The sequence below is a fragment of the Bombus pascuorum genome, chromosome 6 (genome assembly GCF_905332965.1).
Source record: "Bombus pascuorum chromosome 6, iyBomPasc1.1, whole genome shotgun sequence".
Lineage (NCBI taxonomy): Eukaryota > Metazoa > Arthropoda > Insecta > Hymenoptera > Apidae > Bombus > Bombus pascuorum.
This window is the reverse complement of record NC_083493.1, coordinates 12,151,256-12,170,729: the sequence shown is the minus strand read 5'-3', so window position 1 is coordinate 12,170,729 and position 19,474 is coordinate 12,151,256. Positions and strand designations below refer to the sequence as shown.

At 41.9% G+C, this 19,474-nt stretch overlaps 1 protein-coding gene across 2 annotated transcripts in view; it reads left to right on the top strand.

Annotated features, from left to right (window-relative positions):
* LOC132908365 (irregular chiasm C-roughest protein-like) overlaps positions 1 to 19,467 on the top strand; it is a 157,766-nt gene extending 138,299 nt beyond the window's left edge. Inside the window, exons 6-13 of one of the 2 annotated variants that reach the window (XM_060962344.1) lie at positions 1,847 to 1,998; positions 2,939 to 3,249; positions 4,736 to 4,976; positions 6,015 to 6,158; positions 6,755 to 7,002; positions 7,694 to 7,929; positions 8,600 to 8,729; positions 9,032 to 19,467. In XM_060962344.1, coding sequence (XP_060818327.1) covers positions 1,847 to 1,998; positions 2,939 to 3,249; positions 4,736 to 4,976; positions 6,015 to 6,158; positions 6,755 to 7,002; positions 7,694 to 7,929; positions 8,600 to 8,729; positions 9,032 to 9,130 — 1,561 coding nt within the window. In that variant the 3' untranslated portion in view covers positions 9,131 to 19,467. Of the gene's footprint in view, positions 1 to 1,846; positions 1,999 to 2,938; positions 3,250 to 4,735; positions 4,977 to 6,002; positions 6,159 to 6,754; positions 7,003 to 7,693; positions 7,930 to 8,599; positions 8,730 to 9,031 lie in introns of both variants that reach the window. The other variant, XM_060962343.1, reaches the window with a different exon arrangement.
* The last annotated feature ends 7 nt before the right edge of the window (positions 19,468 to 19,474 follow it).

Sequence of the window (19,474 nt, the reverse complement as noted above, 5' to 3'; positions counted from 1 at the left end):
TTCTATTATCTGGTTACTGATACATAGGACTTGAATGATATATATTTTAGCTTCTATTTGAATATTACTTATGTATATTATATTTTAATATATAGTTTATTATAAATCTCAGAATTTAATATAGTTTCAAACAATCCTTTCATCAAAAACACAATTTCAAATTATTACACGAAACATAGTTTCAATTCGTTCTAGTTTTCAAATAGAATATGGGCGTAATAGCAAATGGAATACGAAACAGAGTTGTAACAGCATCATAGAAGCAACAACCATTGGACTTGTCATTCGCTCAAAGTTCCAAGTATATCAATTACCTTTCAAGAGAACATCGATATATACTCTGTCCGCATAAATTTTCCAATAACGAACCACGAGCTATACCAGCGAAATTTTCTCATCCTTTCGTTTCTCTATTAAAGACTAACGATGTCTCGTGATACGCAAAAAATGTGCAATGTTCAAGATAGAATCTTAAGATACCGAAGATTAAGCGACACAAATCATTCTACTTTGCTATTGGCTAAGCTAGAGAATGCTTAATTCGTGGATTTTTAACGATAACAGAAGGAGACGGATGAAAGGGAGAAGCATTGGTTTATCAAAGAACGGAGTGGACCAACACACATGGAGACAAAAGGAGAATTAGCAAGCAATCGGTCGTGGCTCGTAGAAAGCAAATAATTGATACTCCTTTCAAAGAGAGGACAATGCAAAGTTTAGGACAATGTTGACCGGTCGTACGTTGCGTTACGCGTTGCCTTGTTGTCTGTTTCGCTGTCCTAGCGATCTCTCTATGTGAGCGCATACGAGTGTACGCGAGTTTGTATACGTCGACGTATATCAGTTGTGCCGTTTGTCTAGCGAGTCCGATAAAACACAGATCGCGAAACGAAAGCGAAACCATACTGGCCAATGTGAATGGCTTTACTTTCGTATCCGTGCGATTCGAGAATAATCGAGCAGTGACAGGAAAATAGACGAGAGACTTTTACATGGTTTCGTTTAAGGTATAGCTCTCGACGAAACATCGATTTACTCGGGTTCGTGTGAAATCGAAACCGTAAAAGCCGGCTAGAATCTCCGAGCAACTGTTTAAGACGTTTACGGCGGAAGTTTCTACGACGTGTAATTTCGCGAAAATAATAAAAGCCAGGTAAAGAGTCACGCCGAGAGACCCGAGTGCTATTAGCGACGGGACTTGGATGGTGCTAGAACGTGACCTACTACGAAAGGTGCGAGAAAAAGGCATCCTTCCTAGGATACACGAGCCACCAAAGTTTCGTGATCGTTTCATTCAGTTTCTTCGGTTCTTTGCTAACGTATATGAGCACGCGATTCGACCAGTTGAAAGAGACCACCTCTCCCCCGCTTTTATTGCCATCCGGACCAATCCTCGTCGCTCTTTTCATCGATTGTACCGGCGAACGAGATAAATCTTGCGGCCGAAGAACGGCCGTAAACCACGATCTCTCGACGAAGATCGTTTCTAAAGGACTCGCCACTAATTCGACGGGGGTTATCGTTCTCGCGTTTCCTTCGTCCTTTGTGGTCCGACCGAAAACTCCTATCGATCGAATCTGAAAAATGAACGAGCAGAATCGTGCTCGAGTATTATAGAACGAAAGACGATCGTGGTAAGAAAAACGAATTGTAAAATAGATTGGAGGAGATAGAAGAAGAGGAAGATCGAAAGAAGCAACGAAGAATTTTCAAAAATGCATAATTATTCCTTGAGACTTTTTCGTCGTGTCGATCGACCGGTAGCAGCAGCTTTTTGCAAAGCTGCCGTCTGCAAATTATACAGCAATTACACGCTCATCAAGGGTCTATCCTTTTTATTCGTTAGGTGGTTCATCAACGAGAAAAAGGTGATCGGCGACTACACCACGGAGATGATCATCCACAACGCAACCCGCGATCTTCACGATGCGATTGTAAAGTGCGAGGTTCACAACGATGTCGGGAAGAGCGAGGATACCGAGACTCTGGATATCACGTGTGAGTATGCAAACGAGGTGAAATGTACATCAAGGCAGAAAGGGAAATAGGAATAATTTTCGAGTCGTATCACGCTGACGATTCGTATGAGGAATTTCGTTTCGGCGTGTATTTGCTCCATATGAAAGAAAGCACGCGTTTAGTATTCGCTGACTCGGCCTCTCTTTATCCCATTCGTTCATCCGGAAGGGTGCTTCGACGTCGTTTCGTCGTGTTATTTAGCCGGGATCCGGTTGGCGGGCATCAGCGAAATTCGGGATAACGCTTGTCAAAAGCTGAGGCCGAGAATAAATTGGACTTCTTAGGAGAAAATTTGCCGTCATATTTTCGGAGATAGTTCTTCACGGATCGTATTCTCGATTTATGAATCCTCTCTTCAGTGTGTGAACATCGCCTCCTTCAAAAGATCAGACCAACCAAATTCGCGTTTCGTGACTTGTTTTGTGCTAAAAGCTTTGTACTGTAAAACACGATACAACGAACGACGCGTGATAGAAGCTACGTACGATCAGAATTCTCTTGCGCAATAATTTATCAAATAACGATATTAATAAATTGAAAAGTTACAAGTTATAAGTTCCTCTTTTACGTTTTCATAATTCTTTATTATATAGAATAATCGTATAACTTGTAAAATTTAAAATAATCAAATACCTGTAAAATTTCATTTCTTTCATTACCATTTGTATCGTAATTATCTGTATCGTTATTAACACTGCTAACGGCTTCACGTGTGAAATTATAACATTTCGCTAATGATATTACATCAATCGCACGAGAGATCTTTGATCGTTGCGCGTTTCATTCGGTACATGCCGGTTTGCGAATATTATACGTATATGATATCACAACAGTTTAGAAGAAGTAGAAAATTCTTTTCTTTCGCTCCCTGACATATCAATTTAGAAAAATTGTATGAGGTGAAAATTAAATTTCACAGACGGGCCACAGTTCCGGCACCAGCCAATCTCCGTGGAAACGCAGTACGGCGCGACGGAGATCTTGCAGTGCGACGTCGACGGAAACCCAACACCGGAGATCCGTTGGTACCACGAGGACTCGGAGCGACAGGTCGCTAGCACGCCGAACATCAGCGTGGTGGTGAACCACGAGACAGCCGGACGGTACTTTTGCAAGGCACACGTACCGGGTTTTCCGGAGCTGACGGGCTACGCGAATATCTACATCCGGGCGTCACCGAGCATAGTGTCACAGAGGGTGCAATATGTACCCGACGAAGGCGTTGTCAAAGTAATTTTTCCATTGAGATTCTCCTTTATACCCATAGTTCATATCCACATTCATTTCTTATTTTCTGTTCTTGTTTTTTTTTCTTTCTTTTTTTACAATCATGCATAAGTATTCGTCCATCTATCGTACTCGACTTTTTCAACACGTTATGACATGCCATACAATATTTTGCCATTACGTAACAGTTATAAAGGGAATATCACTCTTCTCGTAGTAATAGAAGAATAATTTCAGTGCTTTTGATTTCAATTTTATGCACATACGTATAAAATTTGATACAAATTTTATTAATATATATAGAAATTACAAAGCTATTTAGTACAATGTATATTTCGCATGATGACAAAAGTATTTAAACAGTGATTTATCCATTGCATTGATAAATTTCGATCTTCAGTGACCACCATAATCAACACTTATTTTTATCGAATATACGTTTTGTTGAGGTTATTAGATGTATGTGAATACAAAGGAACGCGTGGATAAATTGTAAGGTAGAAAATATATATTTTGAATACTAAAGTATAAATACAAAGTTCGGAATATAATCGAGCTGATCCAGTTCCACACGCTAGCAGTGTTACCCTATGACTGAGAAACTCAGAAGCCAACGTTGCCTGTATACAATTTATGGTTTGCCTTCGACGCAATCTTTTGTCTATGCGCTGTCGATGGCTTCGGTGCTTGAGAAAACTAAAGACCAGATGTAGAGTTTTCTTAGAAGTGGCGACCACTTCAACACGTTTGCAATAAGTATCTTGTAATTTTCATATACGTTTCCAGATTGATTTCAAATTTGACCACTGTAGTAGAAAGATTTTTATTGTAAGTGTTGAAACACCTTTGTGAACCAGTAAGTCCATTTACCTACATGTGTGCACATCAAGTGCGCTAGGTAGACGAATACTTAGGTATGCGATCAACTGTACGTTCCGTTATATATAGTAACAAAGAAAGCGTCAAAGCTTCTGTCGATTATTGAAAACAGTTATTTTTCGTTTGGTTTTCGACGTCTCGTAAAGCCAACGAACGCGACGCGGCTCCGATTTATATCAGCCATAACTTGCGCGCCGGGACCCGAAACGAGGCATTTATGGAAAATATGCGAAAACCGCAACCGCATCGCTAGACTCTGTGTCTCCGAAAATCGAACAGCCTCGGAATCTATGTAACAGATGGTTTAGAATAGCGACGCAAAGCGACCAGATATTTTTCGACAGAATTTAGACTAGACGGATGAACATTCATAGGACGAATACAACCATCGACTAACCATATTTCCTCTTTTTTTTTTTTTTAACTCGCTTGCTTTCCTCTTTTTTATTCTTCGTTTTTACCCATCAATGTACAACGTTCAATGGTCTTGAAAAACGAGACACGCGAGAAAGAGAACCACACACGGGTATCGGTCGATTCGGCAAGAAGGGAGCAAATGTCTGGCAATTGGAAGCGATTTTTATTCGACTATTCCTCCTCGATTTCGCAGGTGAAGTGTACCGCGGTATCTGTGCCAAAAGCGGACTCGGTGGTATGGAGCTTCGCCGGTCGCGAGCTCAATTTCTCGTCGAACAATACGCCGTTCCATGTGCAGGAGGAATACACCGGCGAGAGAGTCGTCAGCACTGTCACGCTGCTCGATCCCATATCCACGTACTTCGGGGATTACAACTGCACGGTCACGAATAGCTTCGGCACGGATTCCGTCATAATCAAGCTGACGGCACACAGTAAGTTCATATCCATTATAAACGACCTACCTTTCTCTTTCTCTCTTTTTTCTTCCTTTCTTACTCTTTCTCTTTCTCTCTTACTCACTCTCTGCATTCTTTCCTCTCGCGATTTCATACTTTTCTTCCATGTATGCGCGTCGCGTCCTCGAAAAACTGCTACGTTTTCGGTCCATAAAAAACGCTCCAAGCGTTCCAGGGACAAGACGAGAAATATATCAAAGGGAAAAAATCGAATCTCGTTCGACGACGGAGTCACGCGTTTCGAATGCTTCGAGATCGGCACGGAATTCTAACCAACCGCATTTCCAAATCCGTCAAATCACGATCGTTCGTCCTACGATGAAATAAAAACATCGGTGACGGAGTATCGAGTGAAACCACAGAGTGTGTGTACGGTCGGTGATTTTGCATTTTTGTGAAACACGCGTTGGTATCTGATACGTTCGATCGTAGCAGTGACAAGATGAACCGGCGATTCGTTGGCCAGTCAGACAGGCTGTAGTAAAATACGAGTCGAAGTTTTTTATTTGAACATGTCCGATGGAAACAAAAATAACGAAAACAAATGGCACTCTAAGTCTCAATTTTTGCAGCGATCCTTGTTCATCGTAACTTTCGATCGAACCTAGCCAATTTTTTCCCGATAATTCCGACCGATCTTTCATAGATCCGTCCGTTCGACTGCACGGCGTTCGTTCTACTAATTCAGTCGGTTGATTCTGTAAATTTTCATCGATACACGCTTCGGACCACGTCATAAATTCCACGGGATTCAATTAACCGACGCGCGTTCCGCGTGCACTTTGCAAAAATTTAATCCGCATCGTTAAGCAGTCGCGCGCACTCGCGTCCGACAATTTTATACTAGAGTGAACTCGTCGTCGGGCGCAAACACCGATCGTCGCGCAATTTTAAGAGGAAAATTGAAGAGGAAGTGAAAATATAAAAAGGAAAGAGATGAGAACGATATTGTTTCACTCGTTGAGCCAAACAGCCGAGATTTTAACCATTCGTGACGCTTAGCGTTGATTCCAGTCGATTGGCAACTGATTCTCATCATCGGTGGATTGGTCGTCTGCGTGATCCTGATTGGCGTGATCATTATACTCATTCTACAGTGCCGCGACCGCATCAAACAGCCACGACCGAGGACGGCCCAGACTCAAGAGACTGATATGCGTGAGTGAAATATCATGTTCGAACGAATTATAACGTCATTAGTCACGTCCGTTTCCCATTGCTTTTATCGTTTTTCGTGACTCGAGATTTCATCATTTTCACCCAGTCGCTGGACTGCTTCGAATTCTTCCTGTCTATGTACGAGACACCAACGTTATCTTTCGGCATCTATCGTTAACGATACGGAAAAACGTATACGTATAACCGTGGATGAATGATAGCTCATTGAATGCAAACGAGTCTGATAAGTAGCGAGCTGGTATTCAAACGTACTTGGGTGGAGTCAACGCGCGATATCTAGTGGTCCTTCAGTAGCTTTCTAAAGCGTTTGTTTATGCTTGATCCAGCTTAATTTTTTCTTCCAGCGATTATACGCTTTATAGTTTCGTAACAGAGTTATCCGATATATTTTTCTACTTAATACATCCAAGTACTTATTTTCTCGATCGTAATTGGCATCGACTCCATTTACAGACCGTTTCGTATTCTAATCCTCGATAAATACTCGATGCAATGGACAGTCACGTAGGATATAACTCTCGTCTGGAATCTTATTCTTCCCTATGCTGATCTTCTCGAATTTCTTTCGCCGACAGAGGAAACAGATTCGAACGCGGATAGATATCGAGAAAGTGACAGAAGCAGCAACCTGTCGGACGTTAAAGCGGATATACGGGCGGGATCGAGTGTCAGCAACGCGGAGAGCGTGACAGCGCTTGACAGCGAGGGCGAAGGAAGCACGAGAGGTGTGAACGCTTTGGCGCTGGCCGGCCCTGTACCCAATCCCCTGGGTTATCGTTACAGCGCCGATTACACGGAACCTTCGTTCCCGCCGAAGAATAACGTAAGTATAATATAACCAATGCCATACTCGTTCGAACTACTAGTATTCGCGTCCGAAAATTTCTCTGCTCGCAATCTCGCGTTTTGCACGAGGAGGATGCCAAGAACCGGAGCCAGAGCGTAATCTAGTTTATTTCACGAAGAAACAGCGAGCTTCTAGAGTGCATATTAAAGCGTAGAATCTCTCCCCTGGGCATGCACTCACGCGAACCGTGTAGATTTAATTTGCAGTTTTTAAGAATTTCCCCACCGAATCCTAATACCCTTTCCAAGCTTTGCTGCGTGGAACATTTGGAATTCGACCACGTCTCAGATCTCCCTTTTACTATGATAATCTGTACCGATCCTAATTTCTGTACACACTGAACGAATTATAATGTCGAGACCTAGAAATGTTCCTGGGTCGCGGAACCCGTGCCAACGTCGACCGTGCACGAACGTCTTACGGGTCGATGCCACGACCTTACGTCGCGAGCGTCGAGAAAATTAATTTTATATTCGGCACGGCCGGCACGTTCCGTCTTTCGTGTTTTCATAAAGCAACAAGAACAAACTTTCTGTGTATGGTAATTACCAAGTGTTTTTGATCGTTAGGTATATTCACCCTGTGCTGGAACGAACGGTTTGTAAGAATTACTGAGAAATCATGATATTTGTCGCTAATATTTGCCCTTTTGTTTCGTTTGTTGCAGGACGGTAGTAACAATAATGGTTACGTACCGTACGTAGATTATACCCGCGACTATATGCCGCCCACGACGCAAGGAGTGGGTGCGTCACGGGAATCCTTAAGCAGGATACCGTCTGGCGGCATACTAGCCTCAAAGAAGATCGGTCTGAGTTCTGCGAATTTGGGCTCCTCCACTCCGCAAACCACCCCAGCGATCGACCCACGTTTCTCTGCAACGTATGGAAACCCCTACCTCAGGTAAAGTTCTCAGGGACTTGGCTGCCGCCTCTGCCATGCCGGGACGGTATCAATGGAACTCGCGCCCCCTGTGTCATCAAGCCCGCAATCTAGTTCGACGCTCTGGATAATAGAGGAAGCTTTGACCCACTGTAATTGTGTTTTGGCGCAGTAATCCTACAGAGGCGCGCACGAATTGCACCGAAGACGATGAAATTATAGTCGACGGTAGTTTGGAACGTGATATTCCATGAATCGACGGCGAATGAAAGGAAATCGTTGAAAAGAATAGAGTTCGTACAGGGATGATCGAACGTGTCGTGTAAAGATGCGGCAGAGTAATAGAAGATGATACGGCCGCTATTTCGAGAACTTGACGTTGGGCAGCGTACGCGTTAACGTTATAATATTTACGACGTATTGATTAACGGATTTGCCGCGCCGCGTGTGCAATCGTTTCCGGGGATTAATTATATTCCACGTAAATTATGAATCGTCTGTCTTGAATATTTATAACGTCGATTCGAACAGATCCCAGTCACGTTTAATATTAATCGAACAAATCCGCGCTTCGTCGTTCGATCAAACAATTCTCGAACGACCCATACACACTATAATCACGATATTTTATACGATAATATTGATCACGCAAGAAATTGTTCTGATCGTTCTTTCCTCTGCCAAACAATAGAATGTCAGCCGCGGAGCAGCTGAGACACGCGCCACACACGGCTGTGCCGGGAGTAACGCCAGCACCACCGCCCTACACGCAAGCAATGAGAATGAATAGCTTGAATACCTTGAACGGTGCTGGACCGCAGGTTAGTACAATGGCAGTGAATGTGTGTCAAATTCCGAGGCACAGTTACGACATCTCAGGTACATTCCTACGCTCACCTGAACTAGTTCGAGTTTAGATCTTGTTCGAGATAGTTGTGCAACCAATTGATTCTAATCGCGCCGATTAAATCAATCTTATTTTTAATGTTACACCGCCCACTCTCGTTCGGTGTTATGTGCATTAAGTGCGTTCACTGCAAAGTCCTTATCGATTCAAACGTTACAATTCCTACGAACTCCACGCAACGAACTAATTTTCAGTAACTTTTTGATAATCTTCCAGGCACCACTTTCGGCACACTACATCACGGGCGGCCCAAACGGTGGAGTAGCGACGGTAAAGCGCACCTCGGCGGTAGGGACGTTAGCGACGCACGTATGAGGCCAGGGGGTCTATCCGAACTAGAACCGTCGACGTTCGGACCTAACTAGTACCGCCTTCGAGAACCGTGAAGCCATCGAATGGACTCGGCAGTCGAATACGCTCAGGTCGCACGAAAAGTTTCTCGCGGAAAACTTAGAGGAGAACTACCCTTATCAGAGCCACGATAGCGTCGAATTCGGAGATCGTGATATCGTTCGACGAGCTTCCACGATCGCACGCGTGCCAGAAGTCGAACGATTGCTCGGAGAAACGAAATCGAAGGACGAGACGAGGAAATTTCGATTGAAGGGACGGGCACAACGAATGGCTGAAAACGGCGAAGCATTGAAGTACATCGAGATAGTGTTACGACAATTACGAAAGGCCAGCCGTGATCATCGACAACTCGTGGAGCAGCGTCATCGGAACGTGCAACCGTTTCCTGCGTCTTCGACGATCGACGAATATCTTTTGGATAAGTCGAACGTACAAAGTTTGACGATTCCACGCGGGCAAAGCGAGGAGAACCGGATTGTCCGTGACATCTCTCGGGACACGATCGAAAGGTTACAAGAAGTTGGAACGAGCGAAGAACCGCAAGAGCTTACCGAGTATCCCGGCGTGGATGTTACGAAGAAACTGTTGGCAAAGAAGAAGACATACGCGAGAGGCATTTACCTACTGGAAACGATGCCCAGGAGGATCCACGAGAGGATGAGCGTGGCGGGCCGACAGGGTCTACGATACGTTCCTGCTTACGAAGGAATTGACACTACGATTATTCAGTGAATGCGCTACGAGCTGGTAAAACAACGGGCAAACGTGAACGCTTAAGACTGTTTGAGAACATAGAGTCTGGCAAAAAATAGCTCTCGTCAAACTTGTAAGCTATTCGATCGGTATAGAAAGATCGTGAAGGATGCGAGGAGACTTGTAAAGTTTGTTGGCCGACTTCGAGAAACGGCAGAAACAAGAATCGAATTAATGGCGAACAACTGTGGTAACGACAATGACCGATCGAGCTTGTCGAGAAGAATTGATTAGCCTTGACTACGCGTGGTACTCCATTTAAGAAGACTGAATCGAGGGATAAGAAGGTTCCTTCATCGACTCGGGAACACAGTGTATTTTTCTCTATCGTCTAATAGAAATAAGATAGTCGACTTTGTACATCGAAGAGACTGGACTAGGGTAAACGGGGTTATCGTAAACGTCAAAGAAATACGTGGCTCGACGTGGTTCGATAGAAATCAATTAAAAAACAAAAGAAGAAGAAGAAAGGGAATGATCATCGAAAATGGGTAGTTGGTGGATTAGCGAGAAACGAAGGACGGTGGTTAGGTTCGTAAATCGAAGGAGCTCTTCGGAACGAGAACAGACCACTCGGTATCGACAATCTTTTATTCGCATACTTATAGATCTCGATAAGTATTTAATGTTCATTCGAAACGTAACGAAAAAAAAAAAAAGAAGAAATGAGAATCGAATTTCATCGCGGATCATTGTGGTCGTAGTAGCAGTCTCTTAAACGAGGAAAAACGCCACGAAGTGAACAAGAAAATAATGAACATCGAATAATTGTGCTTCGTACGGATAATTCGCGTTTTGAACATGTGATACGTAGACGGATGTCCAGGTAAGAGTGACGTGTTGAATACGAAGAAATCGTTGGATCGCGTCGTCAACACGGACAGGCATAACGTCTCGGCTGCTACTTCGATGTCACGCTGTGTCGCGCTGCCTTTTTTTTATTTGTAGGAAAAAATGTTAGGTCTCGCGCAGTATTCGAAAATAAGCGCACTAGACGAGAAAAAAGGACACTTCGAACGGATCGTGCTGCTTGTCTGACAAGATTGATCGCGATCTCGTGTCTCCTTCCGGCCTGAGGATTTTCAATCGTGAAAATACGCGCGTTTGAAAAGCGATCGAAACGTCCCACGGGCCGATCTTTGTAAAATAGATAGCTAAAATGATTAGATATATACATATATAAATATATCACCTGTTGTCAATACGAACATAGGGCCTATAGTTTGGTGGCGCTACAAAAGCAAAGCTGTATCGGAATAAGCTCGTTTGTGGATGGAACAGCTTCGTGTAAATAATATTATAACGATATTAACTAATAGACGATCAAGCAGAGGAAACAACGTGTTAGACGTAATTGGTCGTGTATCTCGTTTCGGGAGAAAAAATGGAGCGCGACTTAAAAAGAAAAGAAGGAAGAGAAACTGGCCGAGAATTCTTCGTTCGATTACAATCGTTATTATGTTATCTTCGTTCTTGTCGAAAATGTTTTCTTGTTCGTTTGCAATGCCTGTAGCTCGTCGAACGAGGATCCAGACTTATTAAGTTCTCCTCGACGATGATCTACGGCCTCGAATCCTCAAGTTCAAAGAAAAACACGGTAAAAAACGAAACAAACAGATACATCGCTCATTGACGTCGCGATGCTATGCAGCGAGCATAATACCATTGATTACGATAACGAAACAGGGTAGCCTATCAATTACTAAAACGATTTCGACAGAAAAAGGCTGCACGCTACGGATTGGCCCCATACTCGCATGGTGCGTCGGTGATTAACAGAATTAAAAAAAAAACAGGAAAAGAAGAAAAGGAAATGTAGAGCTCGAGCAAACGTGTCGGTGACGACGATGGGATTCGAATGAACGATGACGGTGATCGTGGCGCATTCAGAGCTAAAAAGGCGAATGAATATACATTTGTATTGTGGAGAAAATATCTTTATATTCAGACGTATGTAACATAATTTCTGTACATAACTGGAATTATTGCTCACCGTATCTCGTAAGATTTAGTTAGTTTTGTAACTGTGAAAAAGAATGAAAAGATAAAATATTATATGCATATCTAATACTATGCGGACAGTTTCGCGACGGACAGTTCCCCTCGAAAGTATTCGACCCTGTCGTCGTAGATCGAAAAAGAGAAAGAAAATCAGTATTCGTAATATAAATACTTCCTTCCTATCGAGAACTCATTCTCGATCCCACGATCGACCGCGATCGTGCGCAGTCCGTCGTCACGAAACGATCAGTTCCTCTGTTCGCACTCGAATCGTTTCGTCGAGAAGAACGCGGTCAGATCGGAACGAAATTACACAGTGTAGTATTATCGTACTCGTAAGTATCTTTCCTCTCGCAATTCGATCACCGTGTTCTTCTTGTCGCGAAATCGACCAGCCTCGTCGACGGAGTCTCCCATTTCCGGGCCATGGAACTGTCCACCGGAAGTCCAGATTATTGTACATCAATCATTCTGTACAATATTCATCCTGATGTTACTGTTAACTATTTAAAAGTATGAGAGCGTACGTGGGTGAGTGTTAACGAGTGTAAAAGCAAAAATGGCGAGAATGACTGTGAGAGAAAGAGAAAGAATTTTGAACTTTTCACATTCAAAGCGCGCAAACGAAATACTGTGCGCATGCGCGTGTGCCAAAAGGCTCGGGCGCCGTTTCGCGGCACGCGCGCTTGCGCGTACGATCGCACACACGTCACGTGTAAATGTATAAATGCTTGGTGGAATTCCGGATTGTACAGGTTTAGCGGGGTGAAGAAAGAAACAAAAGACATAAAAAACGTACACGGTGGAAACACTCGTTCGATCCGTGGAAACGAATCCGCGTACATTTACAGACGGCACGAGGCCATGTCAGAAAGAGGAAAAGAGAGAGATCTATACATACAGACACATGATTTCTATTATAAAAATGTAGGTTATAACGAAGTATACTGCGGGAAGTAATTACAATCAATGTACTGGATGGTCCAGGGCAATGTTAAAATTAGAAAAGTTTATGTCGTTTGAACCTTAGGAGTTTGCGCCTTCTTGCCGCAGGGCCATCCTATACGTATTAATTGGTTATCTGTCAATTATTAATTAAATTATATCGATTTCTTCGCCTTTAGTCAAAGAAAGGAACGAGAGCCATCGCGAAGTTTCCTTCTCGAACGTGGCCGTGCGATTTCACCATGCGAACTGCATGCACTCGAGATATCGCGCGCGAATCTCTTCCTGCGGAGCTTCTGTTCGCTTATTCCGGTTTAAGGAAGTTCGCGGGCAAGAGCATAATCGATAACTTCGAATAGTTTATTTTTCTATAGTGCAATTATTTCGTTTCGTGCAATTCTCGACGTCGTTGTTTTCATTGAAAGGTTTATTCTCGCGACGCGCAAACTCGCGCCTCTCGAAAGAATTTCGAAACGTTCGCCGCATCTCGATGAGGAAACTTCGCGCTCGGCTCGGTCACGCTGTGTGTTATAAAGCGCGATATTGTTAGGCAATTTATGACCGAGGTCCTGTGACGAACGGTTATGCGTTCTCTAACTACGCGCGAAAATGGGAAAAATGTCAAAGGGAATGAGTAGAGAAAGGGATGAAGAAAGGGAAAATATTGCCTAATAGGGTGAACGAGGGAAGTTTTTTCAAATTTGTTGATACATTTCATACTTTACGATTAGGGATTATGGCCTATTACTAACTATTTCGCAAACCTTATCCGGCGATCCGATCGTTTTTACTATTTCACGCGACAGAGTTAAACGAATGGCAATGATTCAATCAGGATTCCCGATTTTAAGGCGTGAACGAGAGAAACCACAAGAACGAAAGAGGCAACGTTTTGATTCAAGAGATGTGCCATACCGTTCGTTGCGTAAATAACGCCTTGACGCTCTCGGGTTTAAAAACTAGAACACTTGAACGAAGAACAAAGAAAAAAAAATACAACAAAATACTGTCAACCTCCAAACGAGATATGTGAATTACCGTGCAAAGAGCTCGATATCGAGGAACATATATTTTAAAAACGATCGAGTCGCCCGTCCACGCATTTGTGAAATGGAAAGTGACTTTTTAGAAAATGAACACTTTTTCGCGTGCTATCCATAAAAGCTACGTTAAACACGTTGCATCGATTACTGAGTATAAAGAAAAAAAAAAAAAAAAAAACGCTATTTCGAATTCGACTGAACGACATATAGGAGATACGATATATACCCCCATATTTTTCTCGATGTTAAAGCTTTTTTCTCAGAAAGCGTTACGCGGCGTGTAATGCTGCCTGCGAAAAGGAATTCAAGCGAATCGTTGCGAATCTTTAAAAATTAATCGGCGTATCGTTTGTATAATATAGCGGTGAGGATCCGATCGACAGCGATCGTTATCGTACGAGTATCGTAAGGGCGGTAGGAAAGAAGAAAAAAGAAGGATGATCGTTCTGAAGCGATGCGAGCACTTCTGATTCAGACCGACCATCCGTTCGATCGAAGACTTGCACTTTGAATTCTCGACGAAGCGACGTTTCTTTTGTTTATTGTGTACGATAATCTTCTTGATCGTGTCGTTTGTATGAAATCGAAGGGAGAGTATCGCTAAGTTATCATCCGACAAATCCATTACGTTTTTACAGAAAGAAACTTTTCAACGTACACCGTGTGTAGTAATCTCGACCAATAATTTTTGATACGAACGCGCCAGGAATTTATTCGACTTTTGGTACGTCTCGAACGACAACGCTTGGGAACAACTTAACGAAAACGCACTCTTATCACACTCGTCCCCGGTATAAAAAATCATCTCGTGAAACAATCTCTTCCAGTCAACGTTTCGGTCCACGCGCATCAAAAAACAAACACACCCTCGAACATCGATCCACTATTACAAATACGATAGACTGTTTTACCGGTACACTAAACAAACGAACAAAACGGGAAAGAAAAGACTGTAAACGACTGCTCGTTGAAACTGCATCGAACGTTAGCGATGCATGATAAATTCGCGTACGAAGAGGTCGGTGCACAAGTCGCGTGACTCGGTTTGGATCAATCTCTCATATAAAATGAGAAAAAGAGAGAGAAAAAAAGAACACGACAGAATAGCTCGTGGTAATAATTAGGAACGTTCGCGATATCTATCGAAAGATCATGTTACGACAAACACGTTATTACCATTATTTTTCTGTCGTCCGTTACTTTTTTGCTTTTCCTTCCTCCAGTTTTCAAACGGTAGCCTGGCCATTCTCGGCCTCTGCTAATGATGTCTGAATCACATTCGTTCGAATCGAATTTTCCTTATACATACAATTAAACCGCGCACAATGGAATTTCAATTACGTTACGGAGATGCAACGAAGTTCTTGTAACATTAGACAATTGGCTCGACAAAGAAGCTCGACAAAAATTCCGAACATCTCGTAGGAAAATACGTTCCGAGGCGAAGGCTAATACCTAATGCGCGACCATAATGGTCGATCGCGGTAATAATGCGTGTGCTAATTGCGGAGAACGTTCGGCGAAGTAACGATGGAAAAAAGAAACGACACTAGAAAATGGTAACGATGTAACACACGAGGTGTAACGCGAGGAGTCGCGTGGCGCAAATGCCACGCCGAGGCGAAAAGTAAATTAACCGAACGAAGGGTAACTCGATCTAAAAGAAATACACCGAAACTCGAAGGAAACTCTCGTAACGCGATTAAATGCAAGAACTTTTGTTGCGAACCCGTTACATCCCTGACGCTATCGCGCATCGAATTGGCAAACTTCGCAAGCCGAAACCTGCGCCACGAATGAAGTTCGCCGAAATACTATTCCGCTGACTATCCATCCCCCGACTCCTCCCTCCGTATTTGATAACGAGTTATTATCGATCCGTTTACTTACGCGCGTTTAGCGTAACTCGGCATAGCCACCCAACCGCAATCTTTTTTCAACTCGATCGATTTTTCGAACAAACCGACCGTTTCGATTAAAAGTGAACTGATATTTAATTGTTAAAGAATAGAGGGGAAAACGAAATTATATATATATATAATTATATATCTATGCAACATCGCGTACACACGCCTTGCAGCCGATACTCGGTACGTTGATATTTCATCAGCGAATCGGTCAATATCGATGATCCTTTGACGAAACGAACAGAAGTGCACCAAGTGGAGTATAGGATAATTCGACCGAAAGGAGGATGAATAATAAACATATGTAAATATTTCGAACACTAGAGATTTGACTATGAACAGCGAATCATACTTTTTAGTGTAAATTACTTTGTATCATAATAGCCTAACGAAACAATTTAGCTAGACACTTTTTTGAGATCTCCTTATAAAAAACGAAGGGAAGGAAGAAGAGAGTCGCTGTTTCTGGGGTTTTTGTTTGACGATCGAGCATCGATCTTACTATCGTGCTGCCTGACAGTGAATTGAATCGCCGCGAACGCGATGTGAAAATCAACGACCGGCCATCGTGAATTTCGTAGCTTCGTATTTCGCGATCAAGCGCTCTTTTGTGACAACAGGATACGTCATACGCGGATCTACAATGCACAAACGAATTGCTATCGCTACTTTAACGGTTGGACGCATCCCTCTCTACGTTTTAACGGAAACCAGGTCGATTTGTCAGAAACGATACACATTTTTCATCCGCATCGGAAAGAAAGATATATATATATATATATAAAATATGAAAAATATATGCTTCGAAAATCATGAAACTTTGATCCGTATTGGTTCGATCGCAATTCGATCCAAAATTCCTCGCACGTACATACCTGTAGCGCAAAGATTGGACGCGAAAACGAAACCCACGGGAAAAGACAAAACATTGTTCGCACAAGATCTTCCGTTAGCGAGAAAGAAATTTTAGTAAAAACAGGGAGAGAAAGAGAGAGAGAGAGAGAGAGAGAGAGCGCATTTTAGAGTGAAAGGGAGCGAGAGAGTTAAATAAAGATTTTGTTTTCTTGAGAATCGAGGAACGTACCGCGAGAAAAACTACCGAGTCTTACTCTTCGATATCGACAGTGTGCCAATGAAAAAAACTTTTTATTCCGAGTTTAGCTAACGTCTGTCGCATTTTCTCATTCCCCTTCGATCACTTCGCGAAACATACACACACGCGCGCGCGCACCATATAACCTTAAGGACATGTAAGTACAAAGGAACAAAGAAAAGAAAATAAGAAAAAGCTTAGAAATTTTCAATGTTTTCCGCGTCGCGACAGTCGATAGGTATTAACGCGTGCCCTTACCACTAGTGTACACCTGGCCGATAAAACTGACATTGAAACTTTCATCATTTCCGTTCAGCCCACTCGCTTCCCCTCACTGCCATAAGTACACTCACCCTTTGATCGAACTTCGTATGTTCTTTTATTTTCATTTTTGTCTCTTCTAATTTCTTTTTCCTTGGCCGGAGAACTAAATTTTACGAGACGGGACACGTTTCTTTTCTTTCTTGCAACACGAATAAAAGAAAAGAAACGACAAGACCAAAGAAATGTTTATTTTAATGTTGTGTATATTAATTGAGTTTATGTCGTATAAATTTGATGATGCATTTATTCATGCGTTACACCGAGTGCTTTAATTATTCTTTCTCCTCTTTTTTTAATTATTATTGTTAGCATAAGTATATATTCATATATATATATATATATTGAAGTATGTTTTTTTTTAGATAAGTATCCATCGTCTATTATCGTAATCATCGTGATCGATCGACGCAAAAAATTTCGTACTTGTAAGGTGTACATTTTTGTTTACGCGACTTATCACCCATCATTATAACACAACAACGATTTTTATTATTATTATAATTATTTATAGTTAATTGATTTACATACTAATTATTAAGCAGCCAGTGCCGTTTATTTTATACTTCTCGTAGAGTGTAATGTATATCACTGCTGTTATCATATTTTATTAAATCTTTGCCATATAACAGCCCTCGTAGTCTCACGTTTTCACCCTTCATTCCATGCAAGACGATCCCATTTCTTGTCTGCAATCGCATCTCTCCTCCCAATACCAATACCTTTTTCACCAATCCCTCTTCGAATCTCCGTGCACCACAACCACGACAAAGTCTATCTCTGGAACACGTATTCGTGGATTTTTTACGTTTTATCGTATTTGCTTTAATTTTTTAGCAAAGGACTAACCGAAGGCAAGAAGAGAAAAGAGTAAAAGAAATAAAGAAAAAAAAAAAAAAGAAAGAGGGAAAGAAAAGGGAGGAAATAGATACAACGATAATATCGAAGAAATGAAAGTCTTTCGATGCGTGGAAAAGCAAGAAGGAACGAGTGGTCCGGATGCGCTTAAAAGTTGCATCGTTCCATTGTAAAAATACGCGCGTGTACGCCGAGTACGTGCAATATCGAGTGATTTCACGTTTCTCTACGCACGTCTTAAAGCCGCATACATCGAGACATATTGTTGCTTTGCGACCTTGTAAATGCACTTGAGCACGCATATCCTCTAACGAGCGCCGTCTTTCGTACTCTTTTGCTCCCCTTGTGCAGAAATAAGAGTGAGCGACGCTCGGGCTTTATTCGCCAATCCTCTGGGTATAATAAGGAGTATTTCGCGTCACGCAAACCCGGAGTGTTCTCTTCGTTTTCCTTATTCTCTCAGAGATATAACTTATTCTTCTGTCTAGAATGGTGACAATTGATTTATCGATATAGCGTAAAACTTTAAAACCGAAGTACGTAACTTCCGGACCTTGCAGCCGGTACACGAAATTTACACCGACTATTTAGAGATTCATGCGTTTGTTCGAGAATCGCTGCAAGGTTTGGAATTATCACTTCTTCTGTTAACTTCCTTGTATTATCGGTGATTTGTGTCCTAGCCGGTGAGACCGACTTCGGGCAGAAATCAACTGTCTGTTCACGTCAAGGGAAATAAAATAGATTATTTCACATAGCACACAGTTCAATAAACTGTAAACGAAAGCAATGAAAGAAAATAATGCTATTTTTATATGTTGCATCGTCTGCCGTGATGACCTATAGTTATACGAACTATACTTGAGTTACTTTCTTCATTTATGATTCATGTATCCATAGGGTCATTTCGTATTGCACTTCGGATAATTTCTCTTTACGTTCGAAGTTTGTCTCTCAACGTGATCGTAAATATATCGCGTTCAAATATTTACTAAAGAAATGCTATTTCTTTTAGTCTGAATCGTGATTTGATCAATGATATTTTGTTATACTTTGTGTAAATGGAATAATTAGTATCGTTTGAATGATGTTAGAAATTGTGAGAAGCATTCTCGTATAATTTGATGAGCAATATCCCCATAATATTAAATATCATCACATTAGCAGCTTAGAAATAAACGACAGAAATATTTCTAAAAATGATCCAAAGGATGCTCTTGCTCACAATTGATCTAGATTACTACATTAAGATTTACTATTATTGTATTATTATTACTATATCTACATTCCTTTTAAGAATCTACCACTATTACTTTACGAAACCATCTGTAAATAAGTATTTTGTATTCCTGCAAGAATAAAATTACGAATCATTAACCACGTA